Below are 18,985 nucleotides of genomic sequence, written 5' to 3'. Positions count from 1 at the left end.
CCTGGTGGTCCAGTGGTTAAGAACTGCCTGCCAATGCAGGGAACACAGGTTCGATCCCTGGTCCAGGAAGATCCCATATGCTGTGGGACAACTAAGCACCACAACTACTGAAGCCCATGCACACTAGAGCCTGTGCTTTGCAACAAGAGAAGCCACCACAATGAGAAGCCCATGCACCGCGGGCTTAGAGAGTAGCTTCTAGAGAGCATCCCCTGCTCACCACAGCTAGACAAAGTCCACACGCAGCAATGAAGACCCAGCACAGCCATATATAAATAAATAATTGATTTTTTTAAAAAAGAGAGAGAAAAGTCAGAGATAAAAGGGTTAGTCTATTTTTTTTTTAAGTTTTAAGTATTACCGAAATAATAAGATTATGGGATGAAGGATTGTTGTCATAAATTCTGTTTTAGACTTGAGTTTGAGTTGACAACAAGACTTCCCAATAAGATATCTTGTGGGCAATTGTGTATCTAAAACAGGAGAGTAGATAAGAGGTCAGGATTGGAAATCTTGATTTGAGAGCTATATAAGTCGATATCTTTCAAAGATGTCAGAACAATATCTCCCATTGCACAGGCTGTTCTACTTTGCGACCGGGCTACTGGCCCCATTGAGAAGTGGAGTCTAATTCCCTTGTCCTTGAACCTGGGCAGGCTAGTGGAAGCTTTGATTCATAGAGTAGAGTGGAAGTTCTGCTGGTCAGAAAAGGCCATGCAGCTTCTGCCTGGTTGTCTTGAAATGAAGCCAGATGCCTTGTGAAAAGTCTGACTACCCGAGACTACTCTGCCAAGGAGGTCGTGTGTAGCAGATGACGGCCAATGTCAACCGCCAACCAAGTGAATGACTCATCTTGGACATCCAGCCCAGATGAGATGACTAAAGCCCCAGCCAGCATCTGACTGCAACAACATGGGACATCTCAAGCTTGAACTGTGCAGTGGAGCCCTTCTCAAATTCCTGATCCAAGACTCTTTTTAGCTGCTAAATGAAGTGAAAGTCACTCAGGCGTGTCGGACACTTTGCAACCCCAGGGACCATACAGTCTGTGGAATTCTCCAGGCCAGAATACTGGAGTGGGTAGAGCTGTTCCCTTCTCCAGGGGATCCTCCCAACCCAGGGATCAAATCCAGGTCTCCCAAATTGCAGGTGGATTCATTACCAGCTGAGCCACAAGGTAAGCCCAAGCTATGGGTTAATTTGTTACATAGCAATGAAACAGGGGTCATTAGCATAGGGGAGAGCAGGACCTCATCACTGTGTCCTGTGTAATAAGCTCCCTATCTGTTACATGACACTGCATCCTGCCTCATCTTCCCTACCCCACAAGCATTCACCGTCCATGGAACTGCCAGGGTTCCTTCTTAAGTGGTTCCCAGATAATCTGATCAAATTGCCTCTCTTCTTGAAAACCTTCCACTGTTTCGAATGGCCTGCAAAGGTCCTCAAAATTCAGCATGCACTTAAAGTGCTAGGATGATCAACTGTAATGACCATGGGGGTGACAGACATTTGGTCAAATGTATTCTGGATGTGTCTGTGAGGGTGTTTCTGGATGAGATTAACATTTGAATTGGCAGACTGAATAAAGTCAATCGACTTTACTGGCCCCTCAGTTGGGGGTCAGCCTCATCCAATCCAAGATCTAAACAGAATAAAAAGGCTGTGTAAAAAGCAACTCCTGCTGCCTGATTGAACTGGGACTATGGGCTTCCCTGGTTGCTCAGATGGTAAAGAATCCACCTGTAATGAGGGAGAACTGGGTTCGATCCCTGGGTTGGGAAGATCCCCTGGAGAAGGGCATGGCAACCCACTCCAGTATTCTTGCCTGGAGAATTCCATGGACAGAGGAGCCTGGCAAGCTACAGTCCATGGGGTTGCAAGAGTCAGACACAATTGAGCAACTTTCACTAAGGAGATGGTCTTTTCCTGCCTTTGGACTCAAAACTGAAAAATTCTCTTCTTGGGTCTTGAAAGCCTGTTGGCTTTTGGACTAGAACTTACACCATTGGCTCTCCCGGTTCTCAGACATTTGGATTCGAACTGAAATTTATACTGTCACCTCTTCTGGGTCCCCAGCTTGCCACCTGCAGGTCATAGGACATAGCTGTATCTATCTGTATTTATATCTATCTTTACATCCTCCTGGATCTGTTTCTCTGGAGCTGCTGCTGTTGCTGCTAAGTTGCTTCAGTCGTGTCCGACTCTGTGCAACCCCACAGACGGTAGCCCACCAGGCTCCCCCATCCCTGGGATTCTCTAGGCAAGAACACTGGAGTGTGTTGCCATTTCCTTCTCCAATGCATGAAAGTGAAAAGTGAAAGTGAAGTCACTCAGTCGTGTCCGACTCTTAGCGACCCCCATGGACTTCAGCCTACCAGGATCCTCCGCCCATGGGATTTTCCAGGCAAGAGTACTGGAGTGGGTTGCCATTGCCTTCTCCAGTTTCTCTGGAGAACCCTAATACAGGTGGAACCTGGAAATTTGCTTTATAAAAGGAGATCTCCCAGGTGATTTTGATTCTGACACCATTTGACAAACCCTCACTTACAGGATACAGTCCTTTCAGCCCAATATTCTGCTCCCACTTTTGTTAAATATCTCACCACTACCCTCAAGAAGACAATGGCTTTGCTGTAGAACCTCTGTATTCTCTATTTATATACCAGCTTTTATAGTTTGAGCTTTAATTTCTGTCATTTGTATTGTGAAAACAATAATTGTATTCTTATTCTTGGTATAAAATATATTAAAAATCTGTAAATTAATAATTTATGTAATGTGCTTTTAATATGCATGTGCATAAAATTTATAAATTAAATAGCAACAGTAGGAAAAAACATTTCTTTCAGATCAACATCCCCATCACCACCCCTGCCATGCTTCCAGAGAAGCTGGTCCTCTGTCCCAGGCTGGGCTCCCTGAAGATGCCCTAATCATGCTAGTCTCTCTGCCTGGAAGGCTTTTTGTTCTTTTAACGTGTATTTATTGACGATTCAGCCTGTGCCAGGCACTGTGCTATGCAACGTATCCCTCCCTCCCAGAGAAAAGCAATTGATTCTTTCTCTGAGGGCCACAGCCCCTGAGTCTGTATTTGTATCATAGCCTCCTGCCATGATGTGCTAGTTGTCTACTTTCCTAGGCTGTGAAGCTTCTCAGATCCAGGATTGTATCTTGTTCATCTTTGTATCTCAATCACTGGCACAGTGCCTGATATCCAGTAGGAACTCAATGAATGTTGATGAATGAGTTCATAAATGAATGATGATAGTCCAGTGTCTGGTACATCACAGGTGATCAATAAATATTGGTTGAAATGCCATTGAATTGAAAGTGCAGGTCACAAAACAAGTGCAGGAAGAATTTCAAGAAGGGTTTCTTGAAAACAGTCAAAAAGATGCCAAATGATCAAGGAGGATGAACACTGAGGGGAAAAATAAAACATTGGATTTGACAAAAAAGGAAGTTAATGTTAAATCCCAGAAAAAAATAACAATTGACAAAATGTTTATCACAAAACCAAGAAGCAAAAATCAGTATTTACTTGCCTTCAGAGTGTCAGCGTTGCCTCTTTAAATCCTGTGACTGGGTAAGTTCCTGTGTTAAAGTAAGTACCTAGTTAAAATGCCCGTACATTAACCATCATAGCTTCAAAAGCTTTCACAGCTTTTGAACCATCATAGTGGTTCAAAACCATCATAGTGGTTCAGTGGTGGAAGCTCACACTTGAACTTAACTATAGTTATCTTTCCTAAGATGGGACCACTCACTAGCTGCAGGATTATCACCACAGTTATTTTCTCTCTCCATTCATTCTTTGAACACATATTTATTCTGCTACAAACTGTGCTGAGGAGAGTCCATCCTTCAGCTCATGAAGCAGATTGTATTCATAGAGCTTGTTTGTACTTGTGGCTCCATTTTTCAAATTCTAAATCCTACATCTGCCTGGATTCCCAGAGCAATTTAACTACTGGGAAATTCCTCTCAGGAAACAAAACACTTCTTACCATTTGCTGAACCAAAAACATCAGCACGGGCAGCTAGGTTACCTCCCTTGAGTGGAAACACTAGGGAACTCTGGTTTACATTCTGTGGTCGAATTAAGATGAATCCTTCTTTACTGTAGGATTTGCTACAGTCTTTTTTTTTTTTTTCTTGTTTGCTAGAGTATTTTATATGCAAAGATACATGGGGGCAGGGGTGGAGCCTTGGACGATACAGTATAAAGTGTTTTCTAAACTCATTTGACTCTTTATCTCGGGACCATTTTATAGGATATTGGGAAATACTGATATAGATTATGTTCATTCATTCATTCATCAAACAAAAACTTAGTCAATTGTGTGCCTGATGGTATGCTAACAACTGCGGATAAAATGGTAAGTAACCAGACACACACAGTGCTGTCCTTATGAAAACTTGGGGGAAGAAAGACATAAATAAAATGCACTAAATTGTAAATAAAATAATTACAACAAATGTAAAATTGCAACTGTGACAGGTGCAATGAAGGAGACGCACGTCACATGGTAAATGAGAGCCTGTAATAGGGGACTTCAGTCTAGTCAGGGAAGGCTGCCCTGAGGAGGTAACCTGGAAATGATCCCTGAAGTATGAATAGTTCACATGGTGATGAGGGTAGAGAAGAGCATACGCCCTGGGAAGGGAGGGAGTTCAATGAGTGTGTGGGACAGAAAGAAGGCCAGGGGAAATGCAGAGCAAGAAGAGGCAAGAATGGTAGAAAGGCCAAACCATATAGGGCCTTGTAGGGCGTATTAAGAATTCTTATCTTTATCTGCGGAGCAATGGAAACTCTCAGATTTGTATTTTGGAAAGATCGTTCAGGAAATTCAGTAAGGAAATTTAGGGTCAGAACCGTTATAAAACATTGCTTGGACTTAGAATTCTACCCTGTGCATTCTTTATGGTCTGGAATCTACATAACTCCCCTGACTACCCCAGCCCACACTGAGTTCTCTTATCACTAAACTTCTCTACTTGACTTAATTAAATTTTTTTTTCATTTTAATAATTCAGTGACAAATTTTAAATGTACCTGATTTTTGTTCTCATCCAAGCAAATTCTTGGTAAGGTTCATGTCATACAATTTCTCTCTGTACTTTACTATGCTGGGTACATAGAACATAGTTTGAAAAAGATTGATTAGTTAAAGGCACTCATAATTTTTAAAATGTCACAGAAATACTGTCCATGGTCATGGACAAACATATGCAAACATTTGTAGAAGTCTTCTTTTGTTTCCAGTAGGCTGTGTCGAGGGGCTGGGTTTCCCCAAAGCTGGTTTCTTCTTGCTAATAGTGGGCTCACAGAGATGGCTCATGAGATCTCAGAACTTTATTGCATTTCTGTAAGAAAATTTATGTACTAAACACCCCAGGAAATATAGAATCTACAACTTTTTGTCCAATTGAAACACAGTTGGTGACAGAAGCACTCACACTCTATCAGCTTTATAACCTCAGTGTTTATAGGTGGATGGAATTTGACATGAAAGATATAGGAAGACACACAGGATATACCATCCAGAGCTCTTTAAACTGGAATCTCCACCTGACATAGGAGCAGCAAGAGGATTTTGCCTAATACTCAAAAAGGAGCAGCAAATAAAGCTTTTATTGCCTCTGACTTTAGAAGTTTCATCCAATAACTGAGAATCTGTGAATTCCCATGTCCATTGCAAGACAGCTAATTTTCACCTCTAAACTGCCTACAATCAAATGAAATACTTTCTTCCTGTTGTTATAAACGACTGAGGTTAAAGTACCATTCTTCAAGTAGGCAGATACTAACACAGTTACTATATATATTCTATGTTAGTGACTAAAAGAATTGTTTATATCATTTGTTATAATTTTTTGTTATAAAATGTTCCCTGTCAGAGTATTGTATCTGTTCATAACACAGAAAGGGAGAATAGATATGGGGGGCAATCTGCAGTGTCACCCTTAATACATAAGAATGACTTCAAATCAAATGCTTTCACAGACTTGGGAAAAAAACCAAACCTACACATATTATTCTTCTTAAATATTTGTAAAATAAATTGGATCTCTAAGCCTCAGTTTCCTTTACCTGATAAAGAAGCTGGGGTGGGGGGGTGGGCGGTGTACTTCCCTGGTGGCCCAGTGGTTGAAAAGCCACCTGCCAGTGCAGGGGAAATGGGCTTAATCCCTGGTCCAGGAAGATCCCACATGCTGTGGGGCAACTAAACTTGTGGGCCACAGCTACTGAGCCTGTGCCCTAGAGCCTGTGATTCACAGCAAGAGAAGCCATTGCAATAAGTCCACTTGCCACCAAAAGTTGTTTAAAAAAGGCTTTAAAATAAAAGGGAGGATTATAAGCCTGCCTATCTCCTTGGGTTGTTGTGAGAGTGAAGCAAGCCAATGGGAGAAAAGTTTGAGCAGAATACCTGGTATGTAGTTTGTGCTCAAAAAAGTCTGGCTTTGATTTTTATTATCTATTTGTCAATTATGTAATCTGATTTGTTTGTTCAGGCTTCACCCTGCTGGAGAGCCATTTCATTTCCAACAACCTGGTTCATACGGGATTCAGTGGAAAGTGTCCCACAGGGGGGACTTAGTAGATTTAAGTTCCATCCCACACCTTGCAGATTTACATGCCAAGTTCAGTAAATCAGAGAACATAGAATTACAAGGTTTTTATGAAAGGTAGAGTTTTTCCAGAGAAGCCAGGACTCCAGAATTGGCCTATGGTTCCTTTCCCTTGGACTCTTTCTTTAAAATGAAATAAACAAACACTACCACCACCACCAGCAACTGCAATTAGCCTCTCGAACCTGTCTCCCAACCTGCAATTAAGATAATCACATTTACCCTAACTCATATAATTACTATGAGGATCAAATTGGATAATATAAGAGAAATCATGAAATGACAGTTTTCATTGAAGCTTGCTAAGTACCTTGAGCTTTCCATGCATTGTGTCATGTAATTCACCCAGTACATAGTTGTGGAAGAGACTGTTGGTGGCCCCATTGCCTGTTCTCCCTCTTTCTCCTTAGAAATAAGACCCCTGATTCTTATCTGGCCTAAAGTATACAGAGTATACTTCCCAGTCTTCTTTTCTAAGTGTGGCCAGAGGTTTATGTTTTGGCAGATGAGATAGAAGCAGAATTTTAGTGAGTTACTTCCAGGTGGTCTTAAGAGGAGGACATGCAGTTGTTCCTCCCATCATCTGCCCTTCTGGGTGCCTGCAATGCTTATTTGATGGCTGGAATTTGCAAAGCCATATTATTAATATAATACATCCTGTGGTAGCATAAGGATTGCAGGACATCAAAATAGAAGAAAATAATCCATTCCTCGAAAGTTTTCTGATAACATGGAAGAGTCATAGTAACATTATGAATGAAAAATGCAAGCCTCAGGAAGATTACAGATACAAATTAGTATAAAGTTACAAAACAAGGCAAACTAAAATAATATACTTTTAAGGTGATATATGTGCATGTGCATGAGTGCATGCACATGCACATATATTAATGAATTTTTAAAAATCCACTTTTATATATATTTTCCCCAAACTTCATGATAGGGACTTTAAAATTCCTTAAAATTTTTTTTTAAGTTCTCAAAACAAGTGGTAGCTAAATACCAGATTCAGGATAGTAGCTATCTATGAGGGTAGGCAATGGATAAGGGAGGAACATTTATATAAGGAGTATGTCTATATAAGGAGTAGACATATGTCTACATAAGTAGTCTACATAAGTAGACTCCTTATGTCTATATAAAGAGTAGACATAAAATACTGGTAACTCTCTATTTCTTGGATTGAGTGATAGGTTCATGGGTATGTACTATGTTTTGATAAGTAAATTAAAAGTTTAAAGACCCATGAATGGACCATTAATGATTATGTCTCAGGAACTGAGGATTATGATAAATTCAATTCTATATACTAAAGTTCAAAGAGAAAATATACTAGTTAACAGCAATGCATGCTTACTGTGTGCCACGCACTCTTCTAAGCTCTTTATACAATCAGATGAGCCATGGTTGGTTGAATCCAAGGACACAGAACCCGTGATACTGAGGGTCAAACTGTATGTTTTAACCCATTTAATCCTCCTGGTAAAGAGGTTTTATGATTATTCTCATCTTATAGATGAGAAAATAAAGGCCCAGAGAAATTAATAGTAATTCTTTTGAGACCTACAGCAAAGCTGGCATTTAATCCAGGCTGGCTGGTTCCAAAGTTCATGCTCTTAGCCAATGCCCTATAAAATGTCTAAATAAATGAAAGAGATAATTATATTAGGGCTTAGTCATGTAGAAAAAAATTATAGCAGAGTCTTTCTGTAACAGTGTTAAAGGGTGAACCACATGCATAGCTTATGTATGCTAAAACCCACTGAATTGTATGCTTTAAGTGGGTGAACTTTATGGTATGTAAATTATATCTTAATAAAGCTGTTTTTAAAAAACCATACAAACCACAAACAAGTGACTTTATAGTGCAAACTGTGTCCTAAATGATTATTTGCTATTTTAGGGATTTCATATATGTCTATGGGTAAAACACACACTTTTTCTGCAGAGCAAACAAAACAAATCTTACTGTCAGGCCACTCATTTCACAAAAGAAAATGAAACAGAGAAATTTAATTCACAACTGTGAGTGGGAAATTTTTTAAAAAATTTCCAGCTTCAGGCCTCTTTGCATCTGCCAGGAAATCAAAGGGCTCTCAGCTCCCAAGCTAAATTTCATATTGCAGTCATAATTGTCTCTGTGTGTATTGAGGATACACAAACAATAAAACCTAGGAAGGAAGAGGGTGGAAAGAACACATTTGACAGGAAACATACTGATATCTTTTAATTGCCAAGCTTTCTTCCTTGAATGTAACTTTCATTTTTGCTTTTCCTTTTTAATCCAAAACTGATTCTAAAGGAGATGGAGAAAGCACTTTATTTAGACAGCTAGGGGCTTTGAGTTGTACAGCTGCAAGGGGTCAACACTGAAGCCACAATGGGCAATGGCAGCTTTTCCTCAACACTATTTTTTGGTTTTTGACAAGGCACTAAAAGGAGAGATCATCCTGCTGCTATGATGCTCAGGGAATCTGTTGGTAGCTTAACTCTGTTTCCATGACCGCTGAAAGATCCTCCTCACCCAGGTCAGTTATCCTCACAAATCTGGCCATAGACCACAAGGAGAGCAGATGAAAGCCTGGACTGGACCTCAACAACTCCATCACCAACAGTAGAAAAAGTGTTCAAAGTCTTGCCCCTCTAAACCGTGGGTCACTTTTATCCTCTCAGCCCTCTCAAAAGCACATGTGTGAACACAGGCTGGTATAACTTCAATAAGCCACTTCATACTTTAAAGAACACAAAGGAAATGAAACCAGAATAAACCACTTAACTACAGCTTGGATCAACATGTCATGTCACTCATTATTCAGTTCTGTCATACACACACACACACACACAGGTGGTATTTTGGCTCTGTTACTGATAATGGAATCCAGGCCTTTTCATACCTATCCATTAAACTTACCAGTCCTCTTTATATCAGACAGGCTATCACCTCCCCTCTGGTGCCCCCCACCCCCACCCCAGATGAGCCTTCCTACCATAGCCACTTGTAGGCAATATCTTACATCAAGTTCCTTGGTGTTTCAAACAGCAAGCCACTAAGCCTCACAGAGCCTCAGGCACGGCAGTATCATTCTCCCTATTCTCTCCCTCAATTCTTGTGCTCCTTCAGACCCTACGAGATTTGGGATACTATACTTATTTGGTCATTATTTTTACTTTTTTTAAAAAAAAATCAGTGAGTCACCTAAGCAGGTCAATTTAGGCCAAAAACAGTCGCCCTGGAGACCGATTTATTTAGGTTAGCTATTGCTGTTGTTGTTCAGTCAGTTGCTCAGTCGTGTCCCACATGTGAACCCATGGACTGCAGCACACCAGTCTTCCCTGTCCTTCACCAACTCCCGGAGTTTGCTCAAACTAATGTCCATTGAGTCGATGATGCCCTTCAACTATCTCATCCTGTGGTCCCCTTCCCCTCCTGCCTTTAATCTTTTCTAGGTTAGCTGTAACAGATAATGCTTAATCAGGTAATGGCTTAACTTCAATTTTGTGTTGTGTTCTATGAAAATCCCCTATGTAAAGTCGTTTTTCTTTTGAATAATTTTTTTTTAAATTGGCCTAAATTAAAAAAAAAAATTCTATCTTTAAGGATCATTTCCCACTAAAGGAACCAGAATTACTTGGAGAAATGGTTTATTTTATTTCCGGAGCCAATAAGCTTGGAACAAAATAATCAAGAGGGGGAAGAATAAGAGGACAATGTAGATGAAACAAGACTGACATGATCTGAAAATGGCTGAAATGTTGGGTACAAGAGAGTTCTTTAAAGCTTTGTACTTTTGTACATTTTTTAGTTTTTCCATAAAAAGTTTTTTAAGGAAAGCTAAAAATAATTGCTATTTTGAAAAACACAAATAACAATATCATGCACATGGTAAAACAAGTATTAATAACACATAAAGCTATATAATGAAAATTTGAGTCGTTCTCCCACCCAGACCCTCAGCTCCCCTCTCCTCAGCATCTCAATAACCTAAGTAGTCTCAACTGTTTCTATGAATATATATATATATATATATACACACACAAAATGTACAAACACATAAACAGGCATATCATTTTTTAAGACTACAAATGGTAGCATATTATACATACCATACTATGCCTTATGAAGTTATTTTAACAGTTTTAATACAATGACTATGTCCACACATTACAGTATCATAGAAATGCTTTTGCATATTTGGTTTCTTTTAAGCTTTTATAGTCTACTCCAGATAAAAGGCTCACATCTTCACCTCCAAATTTCTTAAAAAGCCAGGGCTAAACAGTTTTCTGGAGAAGGCAATGGCAACCCACCCCAGTACTCTTGCCTGGAGAATCCCATGGACGGAGGAGCCTGTAGGCTACAGACCATAGGGTCGCTAAGAGTCGGACACGACTGAGCGACTTCACTTTCACTTTTCACTTTCATGCATTGGAGAAGGAAATGGCAACTCACTCCAGTATTCTTGTCTGGAGAATCCCAGGGATAGAGGAGCCTGTTGGGCTGCCATCTATGGGGTCACACAGAGTCGGACACGACTGACGCGACTTAGCAGCAGCAGCAAACAGTTTTGAGTTTCTAAAAGTTTCAAAGTTTAGGTTTCAGTTTGGGGGACATAGTTACCTCAAAAGTTGTCATGTTTAAAAACATCTCACATTGTCTCCTACAGATAGAATCTTAAGAGATGTAGTTGAAGAGAGTATCAATACAAGAATTCCCTTTCCTCTGCCCAGAGGACATGAGGAGGAATGTATAAAAGCTTAGCCCTACAAATTGTGAAATTATTTGTTCTAGCTCTGTGAAGAATACTGTTGGTAGCTTGATAGGGATTGCATTGAATCTATAAATTGCTTTGGGTAGTATACTCATTTTCACTATATTGATTCTTCCAATCCATGAACATGGTATATTCCTCCATCTGTTAGTGTCCTCTTTGATTTCTTTCACCAGTGTTTTATAGTTTTCTATATATAGGTCTTTAGTTTCTTTAGGTAGATATATTCCTAAGTATTTTATTCTTTCCATTGCAATGGTGAATGGAATTGTTTCCTTAATTTCTCTGTTTTCTCATTATTCGTGTATAGGAATGCAAGGGATTTCTGTGTGTTGATTTTATATCCTGCAACTTTACTATAGTCATTGATTAGTTCTAGTAATTTTCTGGTGGAGTCTCTAGGGTTTTCTATGTAGAGGATCATGTCATCTGCAAATAGTGAGAGTTTTACTTCTTCTTTTCCAATTTGGATTCCTTTTATTTCTTTTTCTGCTCTGATTGCTGTGGCCAAAACTTCCAAAACTGTGTTGAATAGTAATGGTGAAAGTGGGCACCCTTGTCTTGTTCCTGACTTTAGAGGAAATGCTTTCAATTTTTCACCATTGAGGATAATGTTTGCTGTGGGTTTGTCATATATAGCTTTTATTATGTTGAGGTATGTTCCTTCTATTCCTGCTTTCTGGAGAGTTTTTATCATAAATGGGTGTTGAATTTTGTCAAAGGCTTTCTCTGCATCTATTGAGATAATCATATGGTTTTTATTTTTATGACCCACCTCCCAGAATATTGGAAATAAAAGCAAAAATAAAGAAATGGGACCTAATTAACCTTAAAAGCTTCTGCACATCAAAGGAAACTATTAGCAAGGTCAAAAGACAGCCTTCAGAATGGGAGAAAATAATAGCAAATGAAGCAACTGACAAACAACTAATCTCAAAAATATACAAGCAATTCCTACAGCTCAACCCCAGAAAAATAAATGACCCAATCAAAAAATGGGCCCAAGAACTAAATAGACATTTCTCCAAAGAAGACATACAGATGGCTAACAAACACATGAAAAGATGCTCAACATCACTCATTATCAGAGAAATGCAAATCAAAACCACTATGAGGTACCATTTCACACCAGTCAGAATGGCTGCCATCCAAAAGTCTACAAATAATAAATGCTGGAGAGGGTGTGGAGAAAAGGGAACCCTCTTACACTGTTGCTGGGAATGCAAACTAGTACAGCCACTATGGAGAACAGTGTGGAGATTCCTTAAAAAACTGGAAATAGAACTGCCATACTACCCAGCAATTCCACTGCTGGGCATACACACTGAGGAAACCAGAAGGGAAAGAGACACGTGTACCCCAATGTTCATCGCAGCACTGTTTATAATAGCCAGGACATGGAAGCAACCTAGATGTCCATCAGCAGATGAATGGATAAGAAAGCTATGGTACATATACACAATGGAGTATTACTCAGCCATTAAAAAGAAAACATTTGAATCCGTTCTAATGAGGTGGATGAAACTGGAGCCTATTATACAGAGTGAAGTAAGCCAGAAGGAAAAACACCAATACAGTATACTAACGCATATATATGGAATTTAGAAAGATGGTAACAATAACCCTGTGTACGAGACAGCAAAAGAGACACTGATGTATAGAACAGTCTTATGGACTCTGTGGGAGAGGGAGAGGGTGGGAAGATTTGGGAGAATGGCATTGAAACATGTAAAATATCATGTATGAAACGAGATGCCAGTCCAGGTTCGATGCACGATACTGGATGCTTGGGGCTAGTGCACTGGGACGACCCAGAGGGATGGTATGGGGAGGGAGGAGGGAGGAGGGTTCAGGATGGGGAACACATGTATACCTGCGGTGGATTCATTTTGATATATGGCAAAACTAATACAATTATGTAAAGTTTAAAAATAAAATAAAATTAAAAAAAAAAAAAAGCTTAGCCCTGTGATGAACTCAGCACTAGCTCCCTTCATCGGATAGAAACTGTACCTGTTTTCACCTCGGTATCACCAGCACCCCACACAAGTGCTTTACTGTCTGACACAATGAAGGTCTATGGAAAGAAAGTTGGGTTTTAAAGCGGCGAATAATTGTAAGAGTCAAAAGAGATGGACTTAGATGGCAAGGTGGCTGTTCTACCCGGTTCTAGCATAAACTAACTGAAGGTGGGGGCACGTACAAGAAGCCACAGGTAAAAACGCGACACATCTGCAGGGAGCAAAGTACATTCATTTCACTCGATTATTTACCAGAGAAGGTTATTAACATATAAAAATCAAACGCAGCTATATTATCGGACGACAAAACCCCAAATCTACGTGAATTTGCAACATAAATCATGAAGCCTGGACTCGTCCGCCGTGGCCCGAGAGTCCCCACCCCGACTACAAGAGTCGAAACTGGAAGCTTCAGTCTCTCTGTCCTAGGTTACCCCAGGACACTCCGGCGAGAATGAAACGCACCGAGCAGTGCCGGCTTCCAGCCTGGGCTAAGCACCGACTCCAGCGCTGCGGGGCCCCAAGGGCCTGCGGTCGGCTTACGACCCGCCCGGACCCGGGAGTTAGTGTGACCCCGCGCTTCGTGAACTGTGAACCCGGCCCCGCCTGTTCCGCGGGCCCCAGAGCGCTTTCTTGCGTACGGTGGGTGGGGCTTTTAAAGGCCTTTCACGCAAAGGCCAACGGGGCTAAGATGGTGTCGGCTGGGCGCCCCTGGACGGTTTCCTGAGGGATTCGTGGGCCCAACAGTGAGAGGGGAGAGACAGAAGCCCAGCTCCTTGTCCCACACAGGTAGGAGGTAGGGCGCCTAGAAGTTCTGAGGTCCGAGGGCCAAACCCCAACCAAGTACGCCGTGGGAGCGAACAAATGTTGGAAAGGAAAACGCCGAACGCGGGGAGGAGGAACTGTTTTATGGTCACCATTTCGCGACGTCTAAGTGACGTCGCACAGCAAGCACGTATTCTACTCTTTCACCTTCAGGCAGCCTCCTCATTGTAAGAGCCTACGCCTTTAAGCGAGTGATGGACAGTTATTTCGGCCTATCAACTTCATCGTTAACATCCAATCAGATTTAAACTTCTTTCAGCCGCCGGAGGAGTTGGAAGAAAGGCGTTGAAAGAGAGAGCTTTCTCTCTCGCGAGATCGCTGTGAGCCGCCCTCTCAGAAAAAAAAAAAAAAATGCTAGAACATATGGCCTGACTTCCCAAATAGTAGGTTAAAGGACGGGGTCATAAGCCAATGAAAGTTATGAGGAGGCGGGATCACTGCTTTCGCCCCGCAAGAAGTACCGTTAGAGGGCAGACTTTTTGTCCAATCAACGCCTCAAGACTTTGGGTCAGGTGACCGTCGAGTACGCGGGGCGGAGCTACAGTCTGGCGCGAGGAACCGTTAAGATGGACAACGAATATAACCAATGAGGTACTCTGACTAGGGCGTTGGGCGCCCAATAACAGTGGTTGGGCGGGCTCCTTCCCGGAGCGCGGGGAGATGTAAAGACAGACAAATAGTTTTCCCAATGAGACTGTAGAAGAGCGGAACTAATTGACCAATGAAGACTGCGGGGCGGGACCCTCTGCCGCGGCAGAGTCCAAGATGGCGGCGTGCGGTTCCGCTGTGTGAAACGAGCGCGGGGCGGCGGGTTAGTCAGTTCCGCGGAGAAGATCTCCGACGCCCCGCTACCATGAAGGGAAAAGAGCGCTCTCCGGTCAAGCCGAAACGCTCCCGTGGTGGTGAGGATTCGACTTCCCGCGGGGAGCGGAGCAAGAAGTTAGGGGGCTCTGGTGGCAGCAATGGGAGCAGCAGCGGAAAGACAGACGGCGGCGGCGGGTCGCGGCGCAGCCTTCATCTGGACAAGTCTAGCAGCCGAGGTGGTAGCCGCGAGTACGACACCGGAGGGGGCAGCTCCAGTAGCCGCTTGCATAGTTACAGCTCCCCAAGCACCAAAAATTCCTCGGGCGGGGGCGAGTCGCGCAGCAGCTCCCGGGGTGGAGGCGGGGAGTCACGTTCCTCTGGGGCCGCCTCTTCAGCTCCTGGCGGCGGAGATGGCGGGGAATACAAGACACTGAAGATAAGCGAGTTGGGGTCCCAGCTGAGTGACGAAGCAGTGGAGGACGGATTGTTTCACGAGTTTAAACGCTTCGGTGATGTAAGTGTCAAAATCAGTCATCTCTCGGGTTCTGGCAGCGGGGATGAGCGAGTAGCCTTTGTGAACTTCCGGCGGCCAGAGGACGCGCGGGCGGCCAAGCATGCCAGAGGCCGCCTAGTGCTCTATGACCGGCCTCTGAAGATAGAAGCCGTGTATGTGAGCCGGCGCCGCAGCCGCTCCCCTTTAGACAAAGATTCCTATCCTCCTTCAGCCAGTGTGGTCGGGTCCTCTGTAAGTGGTCACCGGCACCCCCCTGGAGGAGGTGGTGGAGGCCAGAGATCACTTTCCCCTGGTGGTGCAGCCTTGGGATACAGAGACTACCGCTTGCAGCAGTTGGCCCTCGGCCGCCTGCCCCCTCCACCTCCGCCGCCACTGCCCCGAGACCTGGAGAGAGAGCGAGACTACTCGTTCTATGAGAGAGTGCGCCCAGCCTACAGTCTTGAGCCAAGGGTGGGAACTGGAGCAGGTGCTGCTCCTTTCAGAGAAGTAGATGAGATCTCACCCGAGGATGATCAGCGAGCTAACCGGACGCTTTTCTTGGGCAACCTAGACATCACTGTGACAGAGAGTGATCTAAGAAGGGCTTTTGACCGTTTCGGAGTCATCACAGAGGTAGACATCAAGAGGCCTTCTCGGGGCCAGACCAGTACCTATGGCTTTCTCAAATTTGAAAACCTAGATATGTCTCACCGGGCCAAACTAGCGATGTCTGGCAAAATTATCATTCGGAATCCTATCAAAATTGGCTATGGCAAAGCTACACCCACCACCCGCCTTTGGGTAGGTGGCCTGGGTCCTTGGGTGCCTCTTGCTGCCCTGGCACGGGAGTTTGACCGATTTGGCACCATACGCACCATTGACTACCGCAAAGGTGATAGTTGGGCGTATATCCAGTACGAAAGCCTGGATGCAGCTCATGCTGCTTGGACCCATATGAGGGGCTTCCCACTTGGTGGCCCAGATCGTCGCCTTAGAGTAGACTTTGCAGACACAGAACATCGTTACCAGCAGCAATATCTGCAGCCTCTGCCGTTAACTCATTATGAACTGGTGACAGATGCTTTTGGACACCGGGCACCCGACCCTTTGAGGGGTGCTCGGGATAGGACACCACCCATACTGTACAGAGATCGTGATAGGGACCTTTATCCTGACTCTGATTGGGTTCCGCCCCCACCCCCAGTCCGTGAACGCAGCACTCGGACTGCAGCTACTGCTGTGCCTGCTTATGAGCCACTGGATAGCCTGGATCGTAGGCGGGATGGCTGGTCGTTGGACCGGGACAGAGGTGATCGAGATCTGCCCAGCAGCAGAGACCAACCTAGGAAGCGAAGGCTGCCTGAGGAGAGTGGGGGTCGGCATCTGGATAAGTCCCCAGAGAGTGACCGTCCACGAAAACGTCATTGCGCGCCTTCTCCTGACCGCAGTCCAGAATTGGGCAGTAGCCGGGATCGCTACAACAGCGACAACGATCGATCTTCCCGTCTTCTCTTGGAAAGGCCCTCTCCAATCAGAGACCGACGAGGTAGTTTGGAGAAGAGCCAGGGTGACAAACGAGACCGTAAAAACTCTGCATCAGCTGAACGGGATAAGAAGCACCGGACAACTGCTTCCACGGAGGGTAAAAGCCCTCTGAAAAAAGAAGATCGGCCTGATGGGAGTGCATCCAGCACCAGCACTGCTTCATCAAAGCTGAAGTCCCCTTCCCAGAAACAGGATGGGGGGACCGCCCCTGCAGCAGCAGCATCTCCCAAACTCTGTTTGGCCTGGCAGGGCATGCTTCTGTTGAAGAACAGCAACTTTCCTTCCAACATGCATCTGTTGCAGGGTGACCTCCAGGTGGCTAGTAGTCTTCTTGTGGAGGGCTCAACTGGGGGCAAAGTGGCCCAGCTCAAGATCACTCAGCGTCTTCGTTTGGACCAGCCCAAGTTGGATGAAGTAACGCGACGCATCAAAGTGGCAGGGCCCAATGGTTATGCTATTCTTCTGGCTGTGCCTGGAAGTTCTGATAGCAGGTCCTCTTCTTCCTCAGCCACATCAGACACTGCCACCTCTACTCAGAGGCCACTTAGGAACCTTGTGTCCTACTTAAAGCAAAAGCAGGCCGCTGGGGTGATCAGCCTCCCTGTGGGGGGCAACAAAGACAAGGAAAACACCGGAGTCCTTCATGCCTTTCCACCCTGTGAGTTCTCCCAGCAGTTCCTGGATTCCCCTGCCAAGGCACTGGCCAAATCTGAAGAAGATTACCTGGTCATGATCATTGTCCGTGGTGCGTCTTAAAGTCCATGTGTAACTTGTATTTAGTACTTTGACATGGTTCCTGTTTTGTGATGTGTAATGGGATACAGCGTCAGATGAAATTTTCTTTTTAATTAGTTGTTTAGTTTTAGGTATTTTCTTTTTTATATTTTTATAAACCTCTTTAAAATAGAAGTCAGGAGAGTTTAGCTATTATTTTAAGTGAAAGGACTCCCCTAAAGGTAGCAGGCAAGTGGATTTACTTTAATCAGGAGTTTCCACTCTTACGTATAACTGTTTTCCTCTTTTTCTGCGGATTTTTTTTTCTTTTTTAATCTTGAACTTAAAAAAATCCTCAAAGTTACAAAACCAGAAATTTGAAAAGTTAGAATTTGAAAAACAAAGAGCCCACTAGCTGTAAAAAGATAATACACCCCTAAAAATGGCTTTGATTGGTATGTAGGTAAATAATTCCTGTACCAGAAATGTTATTTGTGTGGCTGAAATTTGAGCAGGGATCTCAGGAGTATAAGCTGGTAAAGCATACATAAAACGTTGGCAATTACTTTAATCAGGTATTTGAGTATTTTTCTTAAAATACGTGGTGTGTTCCCAAGAGCTTGCTTTAACATATATGCTTTTACCATTAGTTTTTGAGTTCTGTATCCCATATATGCACTTTTGGTTTGTAGCTGTAGCTGTTCAGTAAAAATAGAGGAGTGTGTTACAAACCACGTTGTCTTTTGCTTACACTAGTATGCAGGAAGTGAGTAGGTGCTTTTAAAATCAGAGTTCTTTGGTCAGTTATTGGTGTGTGGTGGTGTTTTCACTGACTTTCTGAGGGGTATAGCAGGTACAGTTCTAATTGTTGAAAATTTCAAAACTTGTGTTTTTCATCAGAGGTGAGTTTTTATATTGTATTCACCCAAATTTCTGACTTCAGTAATAGAAAGAAGAGTTGTCTGCAGGCTCATAAGTCATCCTTTTATTTCAATGGGCATTAATCACCCATATCTGGATTGCAGAATTTTTTTTAAGTCATTTTGAAATACTTTTGACATACTCTCAAAATATTGCTTGGATTTTTATTTTCATATTTAAACAGCGATGACTTCACATTATTGAAAGTATTTTGAGTATCTTTGAAATTTTGTGTTTATATTTTCATTGGTGTCCAG

General features: G+C 43.0%; 1 protein-coding gene and 1 long non-coding RNA gene across 5 annotated transcripts in view; one reads left to right on the top strand and one right to left on the bottom strand.

The window, feature by feature from the left end:
• Positions 1-332: 332 nt before the first annotated feature.
• Positions 333-14,598, bottom strand: LOC139182171 (uncharacterized). The gene is made up of 4 exons (XR_011565762.1): positions 13,892-14,598; positions 5,060-5,133; positions 3,549-3,597; positions 333-3,424 (listed from the first exon to the last, which is right to left on the bottom strand). It is a non-coding gene; the product is annotated as an uncharacterized lncRNA (long non-coding RNA).
• A 182-nt stretch (positions 14,599-14,780) lies between these two features.
• Positions 14,781-18,985, top strand: part of RBM15 (RNA binding motif protein 15) — a 28,333-nt gene continuing 24,128 nt past the window's right edge. For all 4 annotated transcript variants that reach the window (XM_019956875.2, XM_070785954.1, XM_070785952.1 and 1 more), the window contains exon 1: positions 14,781-17,838. In XM_019956875.2, coding sequence (XP_019812434.2) covers positions 14,973-17,838 — 2,866 coding nt within the window. In that variant the 5' untranslated portion in view covers positions 14,781-14,972. The remainder of the gene's footprint in view (positions 17,839-18,985) is intronic.

Source organism: Bos indicus, chromosome 3 (assembly GCF_029378745.1).
Source record: "Bos indicus isolate NIAB-ARS_2022 breed Sahiwal x Tharparkar chromosome 3, NIAB-ARS_B.indTharparkar_mat_pri_1.0, whole genome shotgun sequence".
Taxonomy (NCBI): Eukaryota; Metazoa; Chordata; class Mammalia; order Artiodactyla; family Bovidae; genus Bos; species Bos indicus.
Note: the sequence above shows the minus strand (reverse complement) of the source record. Positions and strands in the feature narration are given on the sequence as shown.